The 22980-nt window shown below is 37.6% G+C and overlaps 2 protein-coding genes across 2 annotated transcripts; one reads left to right on the forward strand and one right to left on the reverse strand.

Annotated features, from left to right (window-relative positions):
* Positions 1 to 905: 905 nt before the first annotated feature.
* On the forward strand, positions 906 to 2145 carry LOC124164100. Its single transcript, XM_046541271.1, has 3 exons — positions 906 to 1070; positions 1161 to 1256; positions 1562 to 2145. The coding sequence occupies exons 1-3, from the start codon at positions 948 to 950 to the stop codon at positions 1964 to 1966; spliced, it is 624 nt and encodes a 207-aa protein (XP_046397227.1). The 5' UTR covers positions 906 to 947; the 3' UTR covers positions 1967 to 2145.
* A 4410-nt stretch (positions 2146 to 6555) lies between these two features.
* Positions 6556 to 18448, reverse strand: LOC124163750 (THAP domain-containing protein 5-like). Its single transcript, XM_046540830.1, has 3 exons — positions 18352 to 18448; positions 7350 to 7456; positions 6556 to 6961 (listed from the first exon to the last, which is right to left on the reverse strand). Exons 1-3 carry the CDS (start codon positions 18446 to 18448, stop codon positions 6569 to 6571), a joined length of 597 nt encoding a protein of 198 aa, XP_046396786.1. The 3' UTR covers positions 6556 to 6568.
* Between the last annotated feature and the right edge of the window lie 4532 nt (positions 18449 to 22980).

The following is a 22980-nucleotide window of genomic DNA, read 5'->3' on the forward strand; positions in this document are numbered from 1 at the left end:
CTGGAAGAATTGAGTGGATGACGACTGTGATGAGGATTTGTCGGATAGTGATCATGAATGCATTTAAATTTTTTTCGTAACAATGACTGAGAAAGATAAGGAGAAATGTTAACTTATTTTTTTGATAATTAAAAAAGCCCAAATTAATGGAAAATCTCATTTAATTTTTCGTACCAAATCATGTGCTCGTTAAATTGATGCCTCACTTCGTAAAGAGCTTATTGCAAGCGTATCAATAAATTTGGCGTTTAACTTGAGTTATAGGAGTTATTAAATATTGTTTATAACATTTTAATGATTGTAATAATGCCTCCGTTGAAACTTGTGAAATACGGAACCCCGTTTAAAATTGCTTCCAAATCCATTGGCACGTTACAAGGAACTATAAAATTGTCTACTTAATTAGAATTAGATATTATAATTTTTAAACAATTAATGCAGTACAATAATATTAATAATATACTTATAATATAAATTTCCAATTAATATTAACTTATTTTTCGTATCAAATACGATCAAACAAATGAGAAAGTAGAAAATGTTCTCTTGGTTCATTCAAAATAAGTTGTTCAAAATTTGTCCAAAAATAAACAATGCAGTCATTTTATATGCATTTATGTATGTTTTAAATAACTAATTCAGTTTTATGATATGTATAATTTTGATTTACTATCACCAGTATAATCTCAAATTCCAATGTTAAAAAAATTAATTGTTTAAACAAAATGTGAAATAGCAATAAAATTATTGCAAATACATAAAAAATAGTTATAAATTCAGAATAAGCGGGTCAAAAACAATAAGAATAGACCTTTAGGTCAAATATATACATAATACCAACGGCGTAATTAATTTTGGCCAGCTTTTTTCGATTTGGGACCACTGTGGTGCGTTAGTTACGCAATTATATCAGAAAAAGGTATGATCCAATTGACATTTTTTTCACTATGGGCAGGCCCAACACAACAGCGGAGGAGTGCCGGAAGAAGTGGCATGCCCTCCGCACAAATTACATGGCGGAGAAGAGGAAGGTGGATGCCACAAAGAAAAGTGGTTCAGGCGCCGATACGGTACGTACATTCTCTTCAATAAGTTTATGTCGACATATGTCCTGTGGTATGTATATTTCACGCATTTAATTTCACATGCTTTTCTTGCAGGTGCGAACACCCTCGCTATATTATTTCAAGGCCATGCAGTTTTTGGAGGAGATGATTAGTGTTAGGCCCCATACCTCTCCCTTGGGGTTGACCGAGGTAAGCAGTGATATGGAAATGAACAAGAGTTGCTATAATTGCATTATTTGCTCTGCTTCATAATGTTACAACGATATTTCATAATGAATAGCTAATGAAAACAATAAGCATTTTGGAGTGTTGAAAAGGAGTTATACCTCCGCTGCATAATTCCATTTACTCAAGCCCGCTAGGGTAATAAGGAAAATGGATTTCCTGCAGTGCCTAAATAAATGCACAATTGCATGAATTTGTGGCTTCTTTGTTTCTGCCGACGTTTTCTCAGAGGACACTTTTTCTACAGTTAATGCATTCATCCTTTCTAGGAAAGTGGTGTCCCTGCTGAGGAGCTGGAGTGGGAGCTCCTCCTCGATGACGATGGGTCGGTGCTGGAGGTACAAGATTCATCTGCCACTCCCTCACCTGCCCCCTCCGACTGCAGCAAGTCGATGGCCGGCCCATCCACTTCTGCTGCTAGGGGCAAGAAGAGAAGGATGGATTCCCCTAAGCCGGAGCAAGCTGCAGAGCTCCTGCAAGCGGCGGCGGCAGCATTGGGGACTCTGGCCAAAGGGTCGGATGAAGATTCCGAGGAAGACGCTTTCGGGAGGCTGGTGGCCCAGCGGCTTAAGGCCATAAATGATAGGAGGGAGAAGAGCAGGCTAATGTTTGAGATTGAAAAAGTTTTTATTGATGGAATGATGAGGAGGGAGGAATCCCTATTATATACTTAATAAATTTATACAATGAAATAAGCCCTTATGATTTATTACCTTTAACGCTCTATCTACTATAGTTATTTGCATTCTATTCTAAATAGCCATGGGTGCTTACCTTATTATTTATTTAAGAGTATTAAAAGTCCTGTATTATCACTGAACTGGAAGCCATCATTCAAACAAGGGTGACTTTTGCTTTTGAGGAAAAAAGAATAATTGGAACATCTTCACTGAAGTGCCCTATGACTATGCTCTTCCCTAGTCCCTCACTAACATGAGTAAATAATTTTATGAAGATTGGGAAATTACCTGATGAGCAGCTCATCCAAAGACAAGGAATTACGATACTTGCAGTTATATTGAAATCAGCACTAGGTATCAACTTCATTAATATGCTAATAATAATTACAAAATCACAAATAATTTCACCCATCATTTCATTAATAAATAATCACAAAATTATTTATTAATGAAATTATGGGCGCACATTTAAAAAATTACAGTCACTCTGCCAAATAATTAAAATAACAGCAACATTCGTTTCATAGCGAGGGATTATAATAACATATGTGTAGATGCCGACATTTTCCAAATGTCAAAGGTTTCTTTTAAAAAATTCTTAATGGACTGTTTGAGGTGCATTTCCTAAGGTACCCTTTTCAGTCTTGTATTGTTTTCAATGTATCTATTAAACTTTATCTATATGTTTGGTATATGATGATATGATGTTATGATATTTCGTATATGTTTATACAGATTTATATTTATGTATGTTTTTTGTGAACTACTTCTAAGTATGTATTTTTATCTCCTAATATGTATTTCATGTTATTGATATCTATGTTTCTGTATTTGTAGTATTATTGATATTGTGATTAACTTTGTGCAATTTTAAATTTGTGCTAATGTAAAAGGGCTTAAGCCCGTGAAATAAATTTATTATTATTATTATTATTATTAATTTGAAATGCCAAGTTGCCAGGCCTGTTTCCCCCTTGCTGAGGTAATCCAGGTAGGGCATTCAGGTAGTCCTCCACATAAGGCGTAGGTACGTTACTCCCACACAAAAAGTTGTGTAAAGTCACGGCAGCCAGTGTCACCACTTCCACTTTCTCTGGAGCTAGGTTCATGGTGGTCAGGAAGACACGAAACCTATTGCTAAGAATACCGAAGGCATTCTCCACCACCCGACGGGCCCTTGAAAGGTGGTAGTTGTAATGCTCGAGCATACTTCCGGAATTATTCGTCCAATCGTGGTCTCATGGATTCTTGTCGAATACATTAATGACCGGAACGACTCGCCAGTGGCAAGGAACCGTAGAGTTAACGCAAGCCTGAAATCAGTTATTTATTTGCAACATAAGCAGCACAATATTCATACTTTCACCATGACAATGGAGCAAACATAGTACCTCTTGTCCGCGGATATGGCTCCTCTCATGAGAGCGTCGACCTTCTCATAATCCCTACGGGTTACATTTAACACAGTTTCAAATTGTTCCTCCGTCATTCTGAGGAAATTCCGGAAGGCTGCCCGGTCCTCCAAAAGAAGTTCCTCCTGAACCATGTTCAGCGTCCCTCGGCCACTATCTCTCCTTTCTATCCACGGCCTCGTCCACACGCTCTTTCTTCTTCTTCGGTTTCGCTGCACTAATAGCACGGCCGCGGCAGCAATAACGGCTACGGCCGAAGGAATGGCTATTCTTCTTTGCCTGTTGTTCATGTTTACACCACCACACAAGCCGCAAAGGTAAACAAAACAGCTCTATTGTTGCTAAGGCGTACCATTGCGCATCCTCTGGGCGCAGATCATTCGCGAATTTCATGCGCGTCGTCATGCTCCGTGTATAACCAACGCCACCTAGACTAAGGCCTGAGGACTCGCGCGTGACGTCACAACCCGAAGGCCATTCGGCCGATTGTGAACCATTCATCGTACTGAAAGCTCGTCTCTTGTAAATGTAAGGGAATTATCTATTTCGTCCAACTCCGAAAATCAAAGGATGAATATAACTAGTGCAACCGCGTATTTATCATAGCCATTAAATTCGCCTCTATGGAAACCATGACCCACTCAATGAAACTTTACCGTAAATGCATATTTTTCACTTTTACACAAACCGTAGAAAGCCGAACTTTTTATGAAATATCAGAACTCATTAATCGGATTCGTCAGATAGTAGAAAGACTTCATCTAAATTCTTTCACAATCGGAAAGCTTTTTAGAAATATTAAACACCCTTGGAAGAATTTCAACAGGGACCAGTCAAATTTCACTTACCATTGTTAATTCTTTCGTTGATTCGAGGTTCTCAAAGAAAGAAATGCGAACGTGCGATTAAATAAGACACCAGGATCTTATAAAAAACTGTAATAAATAATCAAGAATACAAATTCATTATATCGCTATATTTATTGATGCTGAATCACTTCACAAATTTCATTATCTTTCTTGCATTACTAACACGACAGCATTCGTCATTCTTTCTACAACAGTAATTTTTTAAAAAGAATTGGCACAAACATATACATTTTTTTTATTGCATTATTCATTTGGTGTCCATTGTCACAGATATTGTCATTTAAGTAGTCATTTAGAATCAACGCATTCATGCTGACACTGTGTAATACATTCCTCTGACTGACTTCTTTTAGAAATTCTTCTTCTAAATCACTGCCGATGATTTTATTCATCGCAACATATACATGGACAACAGCATTCACAGCAACTTCCTGAGGCACAAAAAGACCACCTCGACTAAGGCACTTAACCAAATTATCACTGCCTACCTCTTCTAACATTCTTTCCTTCATTAACATTTTTTTACAAAATGGGCAATTAATCAATTTTAAGTATGATCTCACACAATACCCAGCTATGTATGTTAACACAGGTAGAGGATTGCTTACATTCTTTATATCGTCAGACTCCACAGATATGTGGTAGTGTAACAACGAATCAACTGACTGTTTTGGCTCAAGTACATCATCAACATCATCATCATTTACACGGTCCACTAATATATTTTTGAATGATTGAGACTTAAGCTTCAAAGGTAAGTAGATTTGAAGCCTTAATTTGGTCTCTGACTCGTACAACTGCCTGATAGAAATGTGATAGTTAGAGCCAGCAAGCTGCCTGTAGAGACCAAATCGCTCTTCAAGGCAGTCGGTTTGAACTTTGCCAGGCAACATAAACTCCATCCCTAACTCCACCGTACAATAGGATGCCATTTCACAGAGGGCATGTGTGGTATGCATGAAGGCGGAATGGTTTTTTTTTGACAACCCACCCTTGGTACCATCACACCTCTGCACCCAATCGAACACTTTCTCCAATACCTTTCTCCCTTCAGAATCCAAAGCCATAGGTGTTTGCAAGGGGTCTTTTAATCTAATCCCTTTCCTGGGAGTCTTTACATTAACGACCTTCCACCAATCTGAAATTATTTTAACAAATTCAGCAGAGTCATTATGATGCTTCAAATTTTTATCTTTCCCCAAAGTCTTAAGGGCTGTGACCACATAGTCATTAAACACTTGCAACGCCAGCTTCAAATTCTGTCTCTCTATGTTTGAAGGGTAGAGTGCTTTCAAGGTGAGTGGATGCCCAAACCTAACAATCTCACCACACTCAAGAAAATAAAGATCCCTGATAGTCTGAAAGGACGCAGTCAATTTTGGTGCACTGTCATCATTCAAATCAGGGAATAAGAATGACTGCCCATTACTCTGATTTAACCAATTATTCCTAACACATTTGATTAAGTGAACGGAGTCAAATACAAAAAATAGGGGCCGTGTTGTATCGCAAGGATGTTGATATACAATGCTTAGTTTCTCTGGTTCTATGAACATTGAAACTGCTTTCCTATTAATAGCATTGTTACCCGAGACAATGCTCACCACTCTGTAACCAATACCCTCCAATGCGATGATTATTTTTTTTGTTACATTATGCAATTCCCTAGCAGGAAAATTACACACTGGAAGTATGTGAACCACCTCTTTGAATGGTGACGTTAAACTTGAAATCATGAAAACATGTGCAGTTTTGGCAACTGAGGAAGAGCTATGACTAAAGCCAACTACATTACCTCCTTTGTAATCAACAAATGTCTTCAAATGAATTCCATTCATCATGAGGATGACATTTCTTTCATGGCATTTAAGTTTGGGAAAGACAATTTTGGCATATGTAAGTGAGTTACATAAATCTGCTACTGGGCTTAAATTTTGACTAGAACACACTTGACGAATGGCTGTAATGGCAATATACAAGAAAAAACTAAAGTTTCACTTCTATAACGATAGGTAAACTTGTTCATCATCATAAGCTTCAGTTGCTCAATGATAAAGTTAACTTTCACTCCTACTTCATCATCTGCTGCCATAACATCTAAAATAGACAAAATGACCTCTAACTTAAGGCACATTTCTGACTTTTCAACCTTGGGTCTATTCCCCATCAAAAAAACATTTAGCCCATCCAAAATTTCTTTCAGCACATTCATATCATTAGCATACATGGGAAACTTATATTTACCAACTGTTTTCAAGGAAACAGTGCCTAAAAAGCTTCTGACTTCCAAATCATTTCCCACCAAAACACTCGCCCTAATTTCTGGTTGTGATATAGCAGAGAAGCAATTCATCACCTCTCTTGACATTGGAAAAATTACCCAACCAGTCACATTCTCCCAATTTGTTGTGAAGTCCACATGAATCCTTAAACTTCACCTTTTCCTCGGAGAGCCTTCTCTCTTCTTCACTCACTTTAATACACCTCTCCAGGTACTTCATATCCAGTCTCAGTCGCTTCGTATCGGGTTCCTCACGTGATGATGAAGCCGAACTCAAGTAAGACGGGCAGCCAAGGAAAACAGAAGGTACTGCACCAGCTTTCAGTCTGGGAGTTGGTAATTTCACTGCAATTACCTTGCCAGTCTTATCATCAAAGGCGGATGTTTCCGAGTAAACATTATGAGCCTGGAAATGCTTAATGCATACCTAAAGTACAAGGGAAAATAGTATTGTATGATTACAGAGTACAAATACAGAACCTCCATAAACTAAAAACTAGGCGCTATTATGAGATCTTTCTACAAACATTAGCATTAAGTTATTTCAGCGAAAAACTAAATACTACAATATTTCAGAAATATATCTCGTAATTGCCTGGTTACACAAGATGAATGAAAACATAAGAGATAACGTACAAGTGCACGTTCCAAAAACTAACAACAACCTGCACGAATGCATTGATAAAATATAGGATAAAAATATAGGATAAAATAGTATCGGTTCAATTTTCGTCCAAACCCTCGTACATTAACTCGTAAATATTAATTAATTGTACAACCAGGCATTAATATTGTTCATACCCTTGCCAACTTACCCTAGAATATGCCGTAGGAATGAAATTCTCCCTCGGAATTCTCCTAATCCATTTCTTCTTCAGCTCGTCGTCTTCCGGGAAACGAAAAACGGAAACCTTCTCACCACCTGCATAATAGGGTTGTTCACCATATTTTTTTTATTTAAGAAATTGAAAGATCGTGCTTCAGAAGGAGCAATGACAATTATATTACGCTATTTTCTTCATTGTACATGTTTAGAGAAGGCTTAAAACAGTGACAAATTTGACGTTACGCCAAAAAGCCCTACTTCCATCTTGAATTGATGTGTGACGTCACAAGCCTGTAGATGCCCTGCTGCAGTGTTGTTTAAGTGGCTCAGCAGGGTTATTCCCCTTTTTTTTAAGATCTCCAGCGTCTGCCGCCAGATCAGTGTTTAAAGAAAATCCAAATTTATCCTTTAATAAGAGTAATAATAAGCAAAATTACCCTTACTTGTACATATTTATTGCTCATCATATCATAAATAGCACTACAACGCACACATTTCACGAGCTGTCTTTTTGATACGTATAATAAGTATATTCCAAATCAACTGATTCAATAAAAAACTTGGCTCACAATAAATATAAAACACTATTATGTAACACTAATAAAACATGAAAATCGGTTTTCCAATCACTCTGCACACACAAAAGAATTTGCACTCCTTGAAGTTCGAAAGGATTCTCCACACCTCACTTACCACTCATCACTAACGACTTAGAATCAGTTTACGTTATTTTACGTTGACATTACGAAGACAATGAAATGAATAGGCTGAAACAAATTATTAAACTAGCTAAACCAGTTATTGTAACATCAAAAAACTTCGAATTTCACTTTCACTATTACCGTAACCAAATATGACCAAAACAAACAACAGCGCAACGAAATTCGTGAAATGTAAACACTGACGAATGCTCCAACTGAATTGACAATAGGTAATAAAATCAAACAGAACTTAGAAGCGAACAAACGAATGAAAATTAATATACTTTCGATGTATCCTCTAAGTACAACTAGCTCAAATATGAAACATATCCTTCGCAATAGTTAGATACCTTAGATCGAAATGTATAGGGTTGATTGAACCAGCTTGGAAGAAATAAATAATTTCGTCGAAGATGTTACATTCACAACTCACTTCACTTGTCGCTTCACTCTTTACTTCATCGTCTATATGTAATCAATTCACTCAGGGGTACATTAAGGGCACAAATTTTGTTCACTTGCACTAGCGGCAAAATGAAAGTTCACTGCACGTAGGTAGTTTCCTTGCAAATGCAGCTATTCAAAACTTTCAATTCCTGTCAACAATTACACTACATACGTTGCCTGCCTAACTTGAATAATGGATTTTATGTCGCCTTGATCCATCCGGAAGCTTCATGCACAACATAGGCCATTTCAAAATAAGGAATAACCTTGGCAAATGTCCAGTCGGCATGCAGAGTGCTCAGCTTGGCATCGAGCGATCGAGGGTACAGGCCAGCCGTGCAGGCTTGTTTCGTCATCACCTCTATTTCAAGATGGCCGACCGTTTTTGGCGGCGTTTAAAATTGTTCGAATTTTGATTGCTAATAATTCCATCATTACTTTTTCAACGCATCTGTCATTCATCCCAATCAAAATAAAATTACATCAGAAGTGATATACATTCGTTTTTTTAGACCGTTTTGATAGGCTTGAACAACCCTATTGCCTCGGCAGTGAGGTACACAGCACTTATTCACCATTATCCGCTTATCCACTTGTTCACTTCAAGTTTTTTTAATTAAAATCACCGAAATCCGCGCAAAACTTCACTAATACAAGCAGGCATGCACGCAGGATACACGTTTTAAATGTACTTATCACGTTATTTATTATAAGGCCTCCCTAGCAACGAGAGGGTTCCAGACTTCGCTAGGCCTCCGCCTCGTGACGTCAAGCCTTCAGCACTCAGGCCCACGGTCTTAGAATATGAGAAGGTCTGGACACTCTCCGTTCAGGCATGGTCATTTAATGAAGCCGTTTCCCGTTGAGGCCGGTTGGGGCGCCACCTATCCTGAAGGGCAAGTTTCCTACGTATCTGTATACGATACTTCAGTAATTATGAACTAATTTATGGCAAAAATGAATATAAACACATGGACAGTGGTTATAAGTTGACAAGTTCATATGCACTTAACATCTTATAGCGAAAAATACCTATAAATCGTTCTCATACGTGAGTATTAATCAAATGGAAGGCGTTGGATTTCAGCTTCGTCTGCTTCCATACCTTTGTAAAATCAGTTACAGCCATAACGAAAGATTGTCAGCAGTTAAAACCTTATGTAGTGAGGAAAGGTATTTTTAAGGAAATAATTATTTATAGCTATCTTGTGGTAAACGTTAATATAAGTTGTCATAGAAGCTACGTACGCACCATTGCCTCTGAGCCCATCGGCATGTTTCCACGGCCATATAAGAATATAGATGTTATTCCTTGCTTTCAAACACTATTAACAAATATAATATCAGAAACGCAAACGGCTTCTTACCAAGGCCGAAGTGAAATACTTCTTATGGAGTGACGTATGTTAATGTTTTTAATCTCCTGAGTCTCGATCAAGTGATAATAATAATGGCAGGGCACAGCAAACCTAAAAAAAATGATTCTATCCTAAAGACGTTTTGCGGGTATAGAATAGGCATATTTAATCGTTGAACAGGGTGAATAATTTCCGGAAGTACCATTATTACCGTTAAAGGCTATTTTATAACGATGCTTGCCTACTCACCGAAGGAATAATTTGAGATTTAAGGAAGTAAAATACCTTTTGAAAGATAAGAACGAAAGAGATTTTGCAAATAATTTCCGAATAAACTTCCACGAAAACAGTACAATGGATATAGTCCGAGGGATTTGCGGATGTCTGATCACTTTCAGGTGCTGGCAAATCTGAAATATTATCCCTCGCCCAAAAATAAGATTAGTAGTACGACAGAAACCACAGGCTAATACTGCTAATACGCGGTAAATGTAATTTTCATGAGAGTTGCACGCACCATCGATAACAGCTGCATTAAAAGAAATCATCGAAAGAGGTATTAAGAATGAAAACGATTCACATTTTTCCAACGTATATAATGTACACACACATCAAATCTACATTTCCAGAATGATTACACAACGCTATTAAAACTGAGATTATTTATACAATCAATGCAAGGTAATGTCATGAAAAATAAATTTTAAGTACTCACAATTTAACATTTCTATTAATTCTTTCTATTACTAATTTCTATTTCTAATTACTAATCATTCTAAGAGATTCAATTTAGTAGGAGAGAATGATGAATAGTTGATGATAGCCGTCGCACATCTTGCATTTTCTCAGTGTTACTTCATTCCTCCATTGTGAATGACATTGACCACTGGAACAGCAGAACCTGTAATTTAAAATATGTATAAATTTTGGAGCTTTAGCACACCAAAAAAAGGAATCGTACAGCTATTTCATCGCTTCTCAGGGTCCTTGGGGACTCTAAAAAGCGAAATCCCCGAAGTCTTGTGGCCATAACCAGTGGTGCAACGCGGTACCACATGCGTCCACGGCATTTTCCTTTTTTCAGTAAATCCGCGATATATATCCACGAAATATTAATGTAGAACAATAAGGAAATAATGCAGAAGGCTAACATTCGAAAATGAATGAAAACTAAATCTTAATTAATTACAAAAATGACTATTTCCACTCACCTGTAGTATGCGCTCAACAATACGGAAATTAACTTACCCGCTAATTCTTGCCCTCCAGAATACGTGGCGCCGCCCCGGCAAACGTGCGGCAGGTTGAGGAAACGACTTCAATAAAAGACCGTGGGTTCCCAATGGAGTGGGATAGGAAGTGTCATGGGGCTGCTCAGGCCTTAGTCTAGGTAGCGTTGGTATAACCCTCAGAGTAAGGATTGGGGTAGAGGGCGCTTTCAGGTTGCGCAGTAGCAGATTCTTGTAGTCAACATGGTTACCACGTGATCGTGGGAAGTAGTGCGGGAATCCCCTGTGGGAAGAATTGTGGGAAGTGTGGGATGTATATGCTGTATATGCGGGATCTTGAGTACATGCGCAGTAGCCAAAGCGCACTCTCCCCCATCCTTACTCTGAGGTATAACCCCATAAATTTACATCACGGCGAATGATTTCATTCGCATGATCATTCAGCATGATCATACGCAAGATCATTCGCCGTGTATAGCGGCCTTTACATATAGAAAGTGTAGGTATTATCCACACTTAAACCGCATTATGGCGGGCCACACTATGACCAGGGGTCAAAACCATTATGGGGCCATAATGGCAACCCACTTGGTCCCCCATAAATCCTCCTATGTTGGATGGGATCATTAGCGAAACATTTACCCTGAATTCTCCCAATGGATCCAATTTGAATATGAAAGTCTAAAAAAAACCTCAGAGATATCTTGTAGATATCTAGAAAGAGGACATTCAGATATCTACTAATATCTAGAAGATATAACAAGATATTTTCTAGACATAAGCTGAAGACATTCTAGATATCTTCTAGACATCTAGAAGATATCTTCAATATCTTGGATATTTTAAATATCTGCTATATGTTTAGAAAATATCTTCAATGTCTTGGATACTCTAAATAATACATCCTACTTTATCATGCCTAGAATATTCTTGTGTTGCACAGTGGGGACCAGGGAGTTCGGACCTTCCCTACCCCCCTCGAAATATTAAAACATTAATTTTTTAAAATCATTATTTAATTAAAATATCATTAATTTTTAAATTTTGCGGGGGTTCCAGGAGTCCAGACCCCCCCTGAAAAATAAAAACACATTTACTTGGCTTCATAATAGAAAAAAATCATTAATTTTTAAATTTAGGGGGGGGGTTTCGGGAGTCCGAACCCCTCTGTAATATGAAAATACATTTACTTTGTTTCATGAAAGAAAAAAAAATGAAAAATCAATTTTTATATTTCTTCGTGGGAGGGGGGGAAGGTCCGGACCCCCTTCAACCCCCTCCCCTCCCAAAATCCGAAATATAAAAAAACATTCACTTTGCCTCCTAAAAGGAAAAATTGAAAAAATCGTCAATTTTTATATTTCGGGGGGGTCCCGTGAGCCCGGATCCCCCCCACCCCCCTGACCCACCAAAATATAAAAACACATTTCCTGCCTTATAAAAGAAAATAAATTTGAAATTTGGGGGGGGGAATAAGGGGGAGAACCGCACCCCCCAGACCCACCTACTCGCTATTCCCCTGATTGAGGCTCTGTAATGCACAAAATAAAACGATCATAATGATAAACTGTGTTGAAATTCTTGCCTAATTTTAAACCATTTAGGGGGGGCACATGCCCCCTTGGTTCCCCATAAATCCTCCTATGTTAGCTGGGATCATTAGCGAATCATTTACCCCGAATTTTCCCAATAAATCCAATTTTGATATCAAAGTCTAGAAAATATAATCTCAAAGATATCTTGAAGATATCGGAAAAGCGGACAGATATCTACAAAATATCTAGAAGATATTACAAGACATTTTCTAGACATTAGCTGAAGACATTCTAGATATTTTCTAGACATCTAGAAGATATTTTGTGCTATGTGGGTTGCAGTATGGGAAAGGCAACTCAATGAGAATATCTTGTTTTTGGTGAAAGTGATCATGATTATTAAATTATTATAAATGCAGTATTCCACAGGGTTATGTGTCCATAGATGACCGTTTTGCGAGTTAGTCCGACATCTTAAAAATGTACTTTTTCTTTTCAATTGACTGCAAGATCATTTATTTTACTGAATGAATTCTATTCCTTCCTCTTTACATTCACCCCTCCAACACCGTTTAAAAATCCCCTCCCCGCTAAGTATCATCCATGACTTCTGTCTCCTCCATATTTTATCTAGAAGCTTCCTCTCCACACCCACCTCGTCGTTCGTCTTCCTCTCCGTCCACTTCACCTTATCCATTCTTTTCTGGACCAACATTCCACTTTTAAATATAATGAAAGATCTTGTAATGAATTGATGAGGAATTTAAAATTTGTGAGCGGTTATTTGTTGCACCACATGACATTAAACTTCTATGATAGTGAAAAAATGGTAAATATGGTATGGAAATATTTCTGGTAGTTAGTATGAAGTATCTAAATAAAGTATTTATATAATAATATTTTTAGACAACAGGCTATGTAAGACATGAGCAACCAAGATTTCTTAATGATAGCTGAAGTATTGCATTGTCATGGTTTGGTGTCTAACAAAATTTTTTACTTTCCTCAGCAATTCAAAAACCTAGAATCACATTCCTTCCCAGCACCTGAATAACCTTCTCCCTCCATCATCACCAGACAAAAACTCTAATCATAGCATTTCATCACATTACATCAACTGAATCCCACCAACTTCCATTCCAAATCCCAGGAAATTTTAAATTCATCCAGAGTCATACATCAGCCATTGAAAATACAATTACCAGGCATATTGAAATGTAACCATGGCTTCAACCTTAAAAACGTTTTCAGCAGAAGAGAATAATTCCCCTGCAGCCCTTCCTTACCCAAATCCTGCAAGCAGGGGCACAGCTAGGAATTAAGGCTGGTGGGGGGTTTAGGTGGAACTAATACCGGGTTGTGTGGGGGTATGGAATACCCACCAGGGTAAGCGGTAGGTGCGAGATTAATTAATGGCGCAATACTAAGCTAACCGGTAAAAAATAGTGAGTTTTACATTCTATGAGGGAAATTTTATTAATTCTTGCACTATTCTATTAGTAGTATCAATCAAATTAAATAAAACGGATTAACTTAAAAATTTCTCTGAGATTTTGGGGGGGTTATCCTCCTAACCACCACTTTGCTGCACAACAGCCTCCTAATGTCTTATCAAGGGTCAGAGAAATGAGCTGCTCTGCTCTCACCAAATATTGAGAAATACTAATTACAGATTTAGTAGGTACACAGGGGACAAAATATATCCCTCATTGCTCAGCTGCTGTTGCAATAGAAATATTGTCGTATTGCCTTACAACTCATGAACAACCTCTAGTTAATATTATTATTCTTGTATCAATACACAATCTAAGAATAATCCATGATTGAGGTATTAGAAAGTACATGATGTTATAACAATTTTTTAAGGTACTGGGGAGTAATACATAATTAAATGAATGTCTTCAGATAATTATAGAACAAGGCTATTATTTTTGCAGATGATTATTCCAATTATATTCCCAGACGGCACAGGAAGTTTTCGTACCTAAATACGAGGGTGGACAATCAAGATACAAAAATCGCGCTTAGGAAGTTACTTAGAAGGTTTTGTTTCTTTATTTCCTTTAATGACGAAAAAAGATGCAAGAGGACTGGCAAATTCATATGCATCGATAAAATTGTATCTCATCGATAAAACTGTATTCGGTCTGGGACTATTTTCTTTCGCGGGTGGTGCCATCTGGTGCCATCGTGCCCTATCCTCCTAGAAAGATCACATGCCTTCACAAGCCGTTGGAGATCGCGTCGTTTACGTCACGTCTCACTACATTTCAGGGATTTTTGTGGTTAAGTTAGTGAAGAATAGAGTGTCTGGTAATGGTGAAGTTTCCCTTATTCTTTAATTTCATTCACTGGGCTTCAGAAACGTGTTTGTGAGATATTTTTGTTAGAAATGCCTTTCGTGTGTGTATTGTCGGGATGTAATGGAAACTCCGGGACATATGGTTCAAGTTTTTAGCTCTCCAAAAGATCCTGAGTTGAAGAAGAAGTGCATTTGGGCGATAAGAAGAAAACATTTCACCCCTACGAAAAACTGTGAGGTATGTACTCTTTCTCGCTGTAATTATTTGGATGTAATTTTAAGTCAGAAGTGGCTTCGGGATGTTGATGCATCAACATCCCGAACTATTCAGTACTAAAAATGGTGATTCAAAATATTGTAGCAGCAATTCTTTTGAAAATTCTTGCATTTTAGTTGTCTTTTTTGTATTAATTCATTCGGTAAACGTGTGGTTAAAGGAGAAACTAGGAATAAGCTGCCAAGTTTATAGGATCGAATATTGCTTCTTAGCTTGCCCTATGGTGTATTACACGTCGGCTTTCATCATTTCAAATTATCTTATGCTATAGTTTAAAACAATAAAAATATCAGGCATACAAATATTTACTATATTTACGAGCCTAGTAATTTGATTTCTCATGCAGAAATACCAAAAATTGGAAATGATTTGACCTAATAAGTTACATGGTATTTTATTATTTATTAATTTTAGGTGTGTGAGCTTCACATTGCACCATTGTGATATCAGAAAGTAATCTGTGGCCTTGGACGAGAAGACGAGGAGAAAATTCTTGCTGAATGGAAGGTGCCCAGATTGGAGGAAGGTACCATTGCTTCACTGTTACCTGTCGCCAAGAAGACAGACATTGTGGCAGAAGTGACATATTTGTATATGTGGATTTGATTTGTGCAAGTTGGTGCAGTGATAGTGGACGTTCATCGGAGAAAGTATTGACGATAGTTTGTATGTATCGACCAGTCCTCTTTTAAATAATTTTCTATTCGAAAGAGAATAAGAGTAATTGTTTCGCTAAATTAGATGTGGGATAGAAGAGAAAATTGGAAATATTATTGTGGTTGACAATAGAAAATACATAATATATGTATTGTATTTCTGTGGGTTTTTTCTTTCCTGCCTCTTTAAAATTTCTTGCGGTGGTGACTTCATGCAAAGTAAGTATAAAATCGGAGGTGTGATCTAAGAGATAACATGTTTTATTTTACAAGTGTTTATGCTGGTGATTTGGCAGGACTTTCATATTTTTAATAGGTTGATACATTTACTGCAGTTACCTAGGGACTTTTACTCATACCAAATAATTTTTCAAATACTTTAGCGCCTGATATGGGTAAGTTTTAGTAGCTGAGACTGAACTATACGTTAATTTTTGCTTGCATTTTGATGAATTCGATCATACTAATAGCAGATGTGTCAGCAATCCTGTTTCATCGGCAATTTTTATTTAAAAATCTTATTTCGTCAGGCTTTAGGGTAAGCTTTTTAATGCTCGTGGGCTATGTGATGTCTTATTTTGTGTCAAAATTAATAAGAATTTACTCTCATTAACATCTCAAGGTTTCCAAGTAAGTACGAGCCACTTAACAATGCTGGATGCTGGTGGTGCGTGAATTAGCCGTGAGAATCTCATTTTTCGCAGAGTTATTTAAGTGGCCGAGTAAGTTTTGTAAGTTCTCAATGGGTAAATAATACTATATCATGAATTTTAATTTCCATGAAAAACTCACAACCGACAAAAACTTTGTCGGTCGTGAGTCTTTCATGGTAATTAGAATTCATGATATGGTGTTATTTACCTATTGAGAACTTACAATTCATTCGTATCAAGGTTCTCGCTACGGTCGGTAGTTATCGATTGTGTTGCGTTCGATACATTTTTCGATCGTGCGAGTTACGATATAACTAATTTCGACCTAATCGATTGAGATTAGCCTGAGTGCCGTGTTCCTGCGCGCTATGTATCCAATCGTACGTGCTTAGTAGCGGACATTCACATGCTGCGTACGCGCTTCGTCGACAGGCCGCGAATGGTATGTATCCATTGACGAAAAGCGACGGAGCGGCACAGTATCCCCTTAGTCAATGGGTACTATGTACATACGAATTAGATACGGAGGGTTCTGTGCCGTCTGGGTTGGTATGGCATCAAAGGAAAGGGTAGACGACGGCAAGGCAAAGGTTATAGCCTTAATTAGTTTGGCATAGACTATGAAAGAAATATCAGAATATATTATAATGGCCTGCCAAGTAGTATTGGATGCCAGAGCAAGTGTGGGATTTTAATTCAGATTTGAATTTAATGCATCCAACTTTATGAAAAATGAAAGTAAATCCCTCCAGCACATTTTATTCCCATAAAAATCTCCATTTGAAAGTATTCCAAGGTAAAGGATTATGCTGGGAGGAGGGTTCAATGTAGCATAACATTGAAATGTACATTCATCTTTTAATCATGGAAGGCTAAATATTTTATTTTTCGTCCCCAACATAGACAGAGGAGGGCCAACATGAATTCATATGTAAATATATCATTTGCTTCAATAAAATATTCTACACATATATGTAAATGTTGAGTTGTTGACAATATCAATCATAATTTCTGAAAAAGGTATTCTCTTAATGACCTTTCAATAATGATAACACCTTACCTCCTAAAGTCTTTTAATCTTTTTCTTCTTATTGATCAACCTACCCGTGTGACAGACCAATCCTCTACTTTGCTTGACAACATCATTTCTAACTTTGACCCTACATCTACTGTCTCAAAGGTTCTCAAGTGTGACCTGTCTGATCACTATCCTATTGTAGCTTCCTTTGCAATCACAACTGCAGCCCCCATCAAATTTCGTATGGGTCGCTCTTGGTCCCAATCCAATATAGAAACTTTCCTAAGCTTATTGGATAATGAGTCATGGGATGAGGTCTACTCCTCAGTTGATTTTAACACTAGTTTCAATTCATTTTACTATAAATATTTAGCCTTCTTTGAATTTTCATTTCCTGTGACCAAAATTAAGGCTAAACCTTCTCCTTGTAATCCTTGGATCACAGATGACATACGTCACCTTTCTCACATCCTGAAAGACCTTGCATATGCTTGTCACCAGGCTAATAATCCTGAACTTAAGTCTCGACACAAAGAGCTGAAAAAGAAATATAGAAAAATGATCTCTGAAGCTAAACATAACTATAATAACATTCAAATTGCATCTGCTGATAATAAGTCCAAGGCCATTTGGAAGATTATAAATAGTTCAAAACTGAATGTAATTCCTACTCACCTTCAGCTCAAGGATAGCTTTGGCAATTTCATCACTGATTCTCTTCAACTAGCATCTGCCTTCAATGATCACTTCTCTTGCCCCTCTGGCTTATCCCCCCCTCCTGATTTCCTCCCCCTTCAACCTCATCCCTCACCTACCTCCTTCTTCCTTCATCCTTGCTCTGAACGTGAATTGACCTCTATCATCTTCAAGTCTAGCCCTAAGTATTGTGCTGGTCCTGATGATGTCCCCCATTTTCTAATATGTTTATCATATGAATACATTAAATCTCCTCTTCTACTACTCATTAACAACTCTCTCCAGCTAGGAATTTTCCCAGATTCTCTAAAGAGTTCTAAAGTTATCCCACTTTACAAGAAAAAGGGTTCTGCTCATGATTTTAACTCCTTTAGACCAATTTCAATTATCAATCAGCTTGGCAAGGTTTTCGAGCAAATTTTCTACAACAGATTGACCTCTTACCTGGAATCAAATAACTATCTTTCTCCCCATCAATATGGTTTTCGAAAGAAAAGATCAACTTCCCAAGCTATTTCTCAGGCAGTCAATATAATTCTGAATGCTCTAGACAACAAAGCTGAAGTACTTGGCTTGTTCTATGACTTATCTAAGGCCTTTGATAGTGTCAACCATAAAATTCTTATGAATAAGATATCCTATTTTGGTATTAGAGGTATTCCATTTCTCTGGTTGGAATCATACCTCGCCAACAGATCACAGACTGTTGCTGTAGTGTCCAATGGTGTGACATTTATTTCCCCACCAAAAGTTATTTCCCAAGGTGTCCCCCAAGGATCTGTTCTTGGCCCTATCTTGTTTTTAGTATATGTGAATGATCTCACTAACTTTGTCTCTCGATCCTCTGATATCACCCCTGTGTTATATGCTGATGATGCCAATTTTGTTGTTACCTCATCTCAAGTGAATAGCTTATGTACCTCTGCTAACTCTGTATCCCAGCAGTTGTATACAGTGGAACCTCGTTAAAGCGAGTACGGGCTATAGCGACACCCCCGCTATTACGAGAGATAGCCGATGCACCGTCAATTGACCCTATAATAAGCGTGTTAAAAAATTCGTTTTTACGAGACCCTTTCGGTGTTGGCTCTCGCCATAGCGAGGGTTTCACCGCCGGAAGACTTTCATCGAGACTCCTTAACCTCTGTAATTGCTAGCGATCTGTTAGAAATGAAGTTAATGGAGTGCTCAGTCTCAAATTTATGTGGTAAACTGTCGTTCGATAAATATAATGATTGACGAAACAATGCTCTGCATGATTTTTATTCAGTGCGGCGCTTATAACTTGTTTGAATAGTTAGTCGTTATTTGAGTAAGGAAATTTAGTGATGCAAAAAAACATCGCCTTTCGTCTGGATTTATGCTTACGTTTATCGGATAGATGTTTATCTGTCGCCGCACCACTCCTGTTCCTGTATATCTGTTCGCAACAGGTATATTGGCTATTATTTGCTCCACCTCCGGTAAAGCGACAATTCGCTATAGCGAGTGTTTATTAGTGCACCGTGGGGTGTCGTTATATCGAGGTTTCACTGTAAATGGTGTGTTAAAAATTGTTTGAAGCCTAATGTTTGTAAATCTCAACTTATCTACTTCACAAATATTGGAAAAAATAATAGGCAGATCACTGTGGACCTTAACGGTGCATGTATACCACAAGTTGAGAGTACAAAGTTTTTGGGTGTGACTATTGATTCTAATCTTTCCTGGGCAATGCATATCAGCGAATTGGCACGTAAGCTCCGTTCTGTGTGTTATCTAATCAGGTATATACGCTCCACTGTGTCACTAGATGTTCTGCTACTCTTGTATTATGGTGAATTCCACTCTCATGTTCTGTACAGCATTCTGCATTGGGGTTCATCTCCACATGCCGTTACCATATTCAAAATTCAAAAAAGAGTGGTACGCTTATTGTCCAACAAACCCTATCGGACACCCTGTCGGCCATTGTTTAAAGATCTACGAATATTACCTGTGCCCTGTCTTTATATATTCACCATACTTCTCAAAGTAAAGACTAACTTCCAAGACTTTGTCCCAAACGCCAGCATTCACACTCATTATACGAGGCAGCACAAAGATTTGCATGTCCCCTATGTACGGACTAAAAGTGCTGCCTGTGGTGAACAATTTATGAGTCTACTTTTGTACAATAAGCTCCCTATGGAGCTAAAAGATCCCATGAGTCAAGGGGTATTTAAAAACAAGCTGAAAGACTTTTTACTTTCAGGCTGCTTTTACTCTATATCAGAGTACCTGTCACAGTTATATTATATATGCTCACCTCACTTTGCTGTTTGTGCCTTATATCTTTTATTTGTACCCAACCTGTGTTTTTGACGTGCCTTATACAATTTATGTATTGCATATAATTGTCTTTCAGGCAAATAAAGATTATTATTATTATTATTATTACCTTGGTAGGACAATTTTGCTAGTTTTATGGCCTCATTAGCATACATGTAAAACACATGCATTTCTCAATAGTGTTTCTTTAAACCCTTTGGTAAGTTTTCAGTATCATATAATGGCATAGTTTAATGGCTATAGAGACATTAGGCTCAATATTTTGCTAAATAAACCTTATATTAATTTTATTATTTTCTCATATGTGTCTATTTCCAAAAGTAAATGATGTAAATACAATGCATGAACAATTAATAAATATCCCTCATAAAATATATTTAAGTATGGTCTAACTAATAATTCGTAACATTATTCCCTCTCTCACCCATTGTGCCTCATTAATTAACACTCTTTCTTGGATAATTGGGGGGTTAGGAGCAGGGAGGGGTTCATCATCTTCCTGTACATATATGCTAAGGGAGAGGTGCACTTCCTCTCACACACATATTATGCAGCTTGCAACATACTGTTGTTATTCCACCAGCCTTAGTGTAGAGCATTCAAAAGGTGGTGTTTTAAAAGAAATTTAAAGTGATTTTGAATTACTCTAACACACCTCTCAACAGTGGATCGAGCCTTGCAGTGTGTATACATTGCCTCATTAGCATTATGGGGGTTTGCAACCAGGTCAAGTGAGGGTATCCTGAGTCATCTACATCATAAAGTATACAATATAATATGGTTGGAGTTATATAGAGCATTGTGAATTGAAATTATCACAAAATTAACTTTATCGGTTACAAAAGGCTGTACTAAAAGCAACAATGTCTTAGTTGTCTGTCCATAGTTCACCTAGAACTATAGCATTCTATTATATTTTATCTAAGAATTGGTTGAAACACCCTTCCCATTTCATTGTGATCTTCACTATGGCCCCACACATAAGAATCATGAGAGCTTCAAGGGAATCTTAAGACACAATTTAGCGGCATGAAGTCACTATCACATATTTATGGAAAGGTGAACATTGATTTTATTCAAGATGGTGAAAAAAAATATCTACATGACTACTTATCTATACTATGAAAATGGAGAGTGTGAAGTACCTACTTATTTAAAAAATTGATTTGGTTAAACTAAAAAATATAGTTGCTTTTTTATTACAGTATTCTACCGATTAAGGTAGCATTCCATGGAGTACTAAAGAAGTGATCTGGGAGCCTCCCTTTCCTTCCAGTGCACTACGGGCAGATTAAGAAATTAAAAAGTTCCTCTGCCAATTTTCGAAATACTAAGAAGAATCTTAATATTTTTTGGAAGTTCCGCCTCCTGTGTGAAAAACTTTCTGAAACAGTTTTTGGCAACAAATGAGGGAGATGAGATTTTACAAATTTTTCTGTTTTCAAATGATTATAGAGTCGCAAACATAAGTAATGGGTTTATTTACATAAAAAATTTTTAAGAAAAATTTTGGATGTATTTAATGCCCTCTGGAAATCTCATTAAGAAAATCAGCTGTTTGTTGTTGTTTGTGGTTTGGATAGATTTCATGATTGTTGCGTGCAGGTGGGTTAGGTCATTTTTTCTTAGTAATAATAATGATTTATTGGGAATAAATGATGAGAATGTTAATTATATCAGTTCGTTTGTCCTACAAAAGATGTATACTATGCAAAGTATCTCGAAGCTACAAGACCTCAAGTGTCTATATATTTATGCTTTACTTTCCCGTGCATTTTCAGGAACGATCTTTATTGTGAAGTGATTATGGATGAAAGCTTCTCAGGTTTCCAACGGGGTCAGGGTCTGCTTTGTGTAGGCCGACGTTTCGTTGGGAGACTTTCCCAACATCCTCAGAGCTGATGATGCCAATATCGCTGTGTTTTGATATATATACCCTCCTCCTTCACCTAGGTGGTCTCTGATTCGTCCGTGATTTTTCCTCCTTTCTCGTCCTATTTATTGCCAGGTTCCAAGCGCTACTTAGCTGCAGAACTCAATCTCTATTGATGTTGTTTGGGTGAAGACGGATCTGCACGGCTTTCTTAGCAATACGGTCCTAATAGCCTCTTGTTCTTCCAAGTTCCTTCCCAGTGGATGTTGTGATTTTCCTGGACACAGTGTTCAGCGATGGCCGATTTTTCAAATTGACCGAGTGGGAGGTGATGTCGATGCTCCTGGTCTCAACGGTCCTCTCCGTCTCTCCAATATACACTTTACCACATTCGCATGGAATGCGGTAAATGCCGGCTGTCTTGAGACCAATAGGGTCCTTGGCTCGGACTAACTGATCCCGGAGTTTGTCAGGAGGAAGGTGAATGCTACTAATATTGTGTTTAGCAAGAATCCTCGCTATATTTCCCGAGACCGTGGAGACGTATGACAGGATGGCTTTTGAT

Source organism: Ischnura elegans, chromosome 8 (genome assembly GCF_921293095.1).
Source record: "Ischnura elegans chromosome 8, ioIscEleg1.1, whole genome shotgun sequence".
NCBI classification, from domain to species: domain Eukaryota; kingdom Metazoa; phylum Arthropoda; class Insecta; order Odonata; family Coenagrionidae; genus Ischnura; species Ischnura elegans.

Bases quoted from the DNA above. Each gene is read 5' to 3' on its own strand.
- LOC124164100 (XM_046541271.1), top strand. From the start codon at position 948: ATGGGCAGGCCCAACACAACAGCGGAGGAGTGCCGGAAGAAGTGGCAT. The intron at 1,071-1,160 runs GTACGTACATTC...CTTTTCTTGCAG, and splicing joins GTGGTTCAGGCGCCGATACG to GTGCGAACACCCTCGCTATA. The intron at 1,257-1,561 runs GTAAGCAGTGAT...CATCCTTTCTAG, and splicing joins CTCCCTTGGGGTTGACCGAG to GAAAGTGGTGTCCCTGCTGA.
- LOC124163750 (XM_046540830.1), bottom strand. From the start codon at position 18,448: ATGGGGGACATCATCAGGACCAGCACAATACTTAGGGCTAGACTTGAA. The intron at 7,457-18,351 runs GTAGGTGAGGGA...CCTATTATGCAG, and splicing joins AAGGATGAAGGAAGAAGGAG to GTGGTGAGAAGGTTTCCGTT. The intron at 6,962-7,349 runs GTAAGTTGGCAA...CTTGTACTTTAG, and splicing joins TTCCTACGGCATATTCTAGG to GTATGCATTAAGCATTTCCA.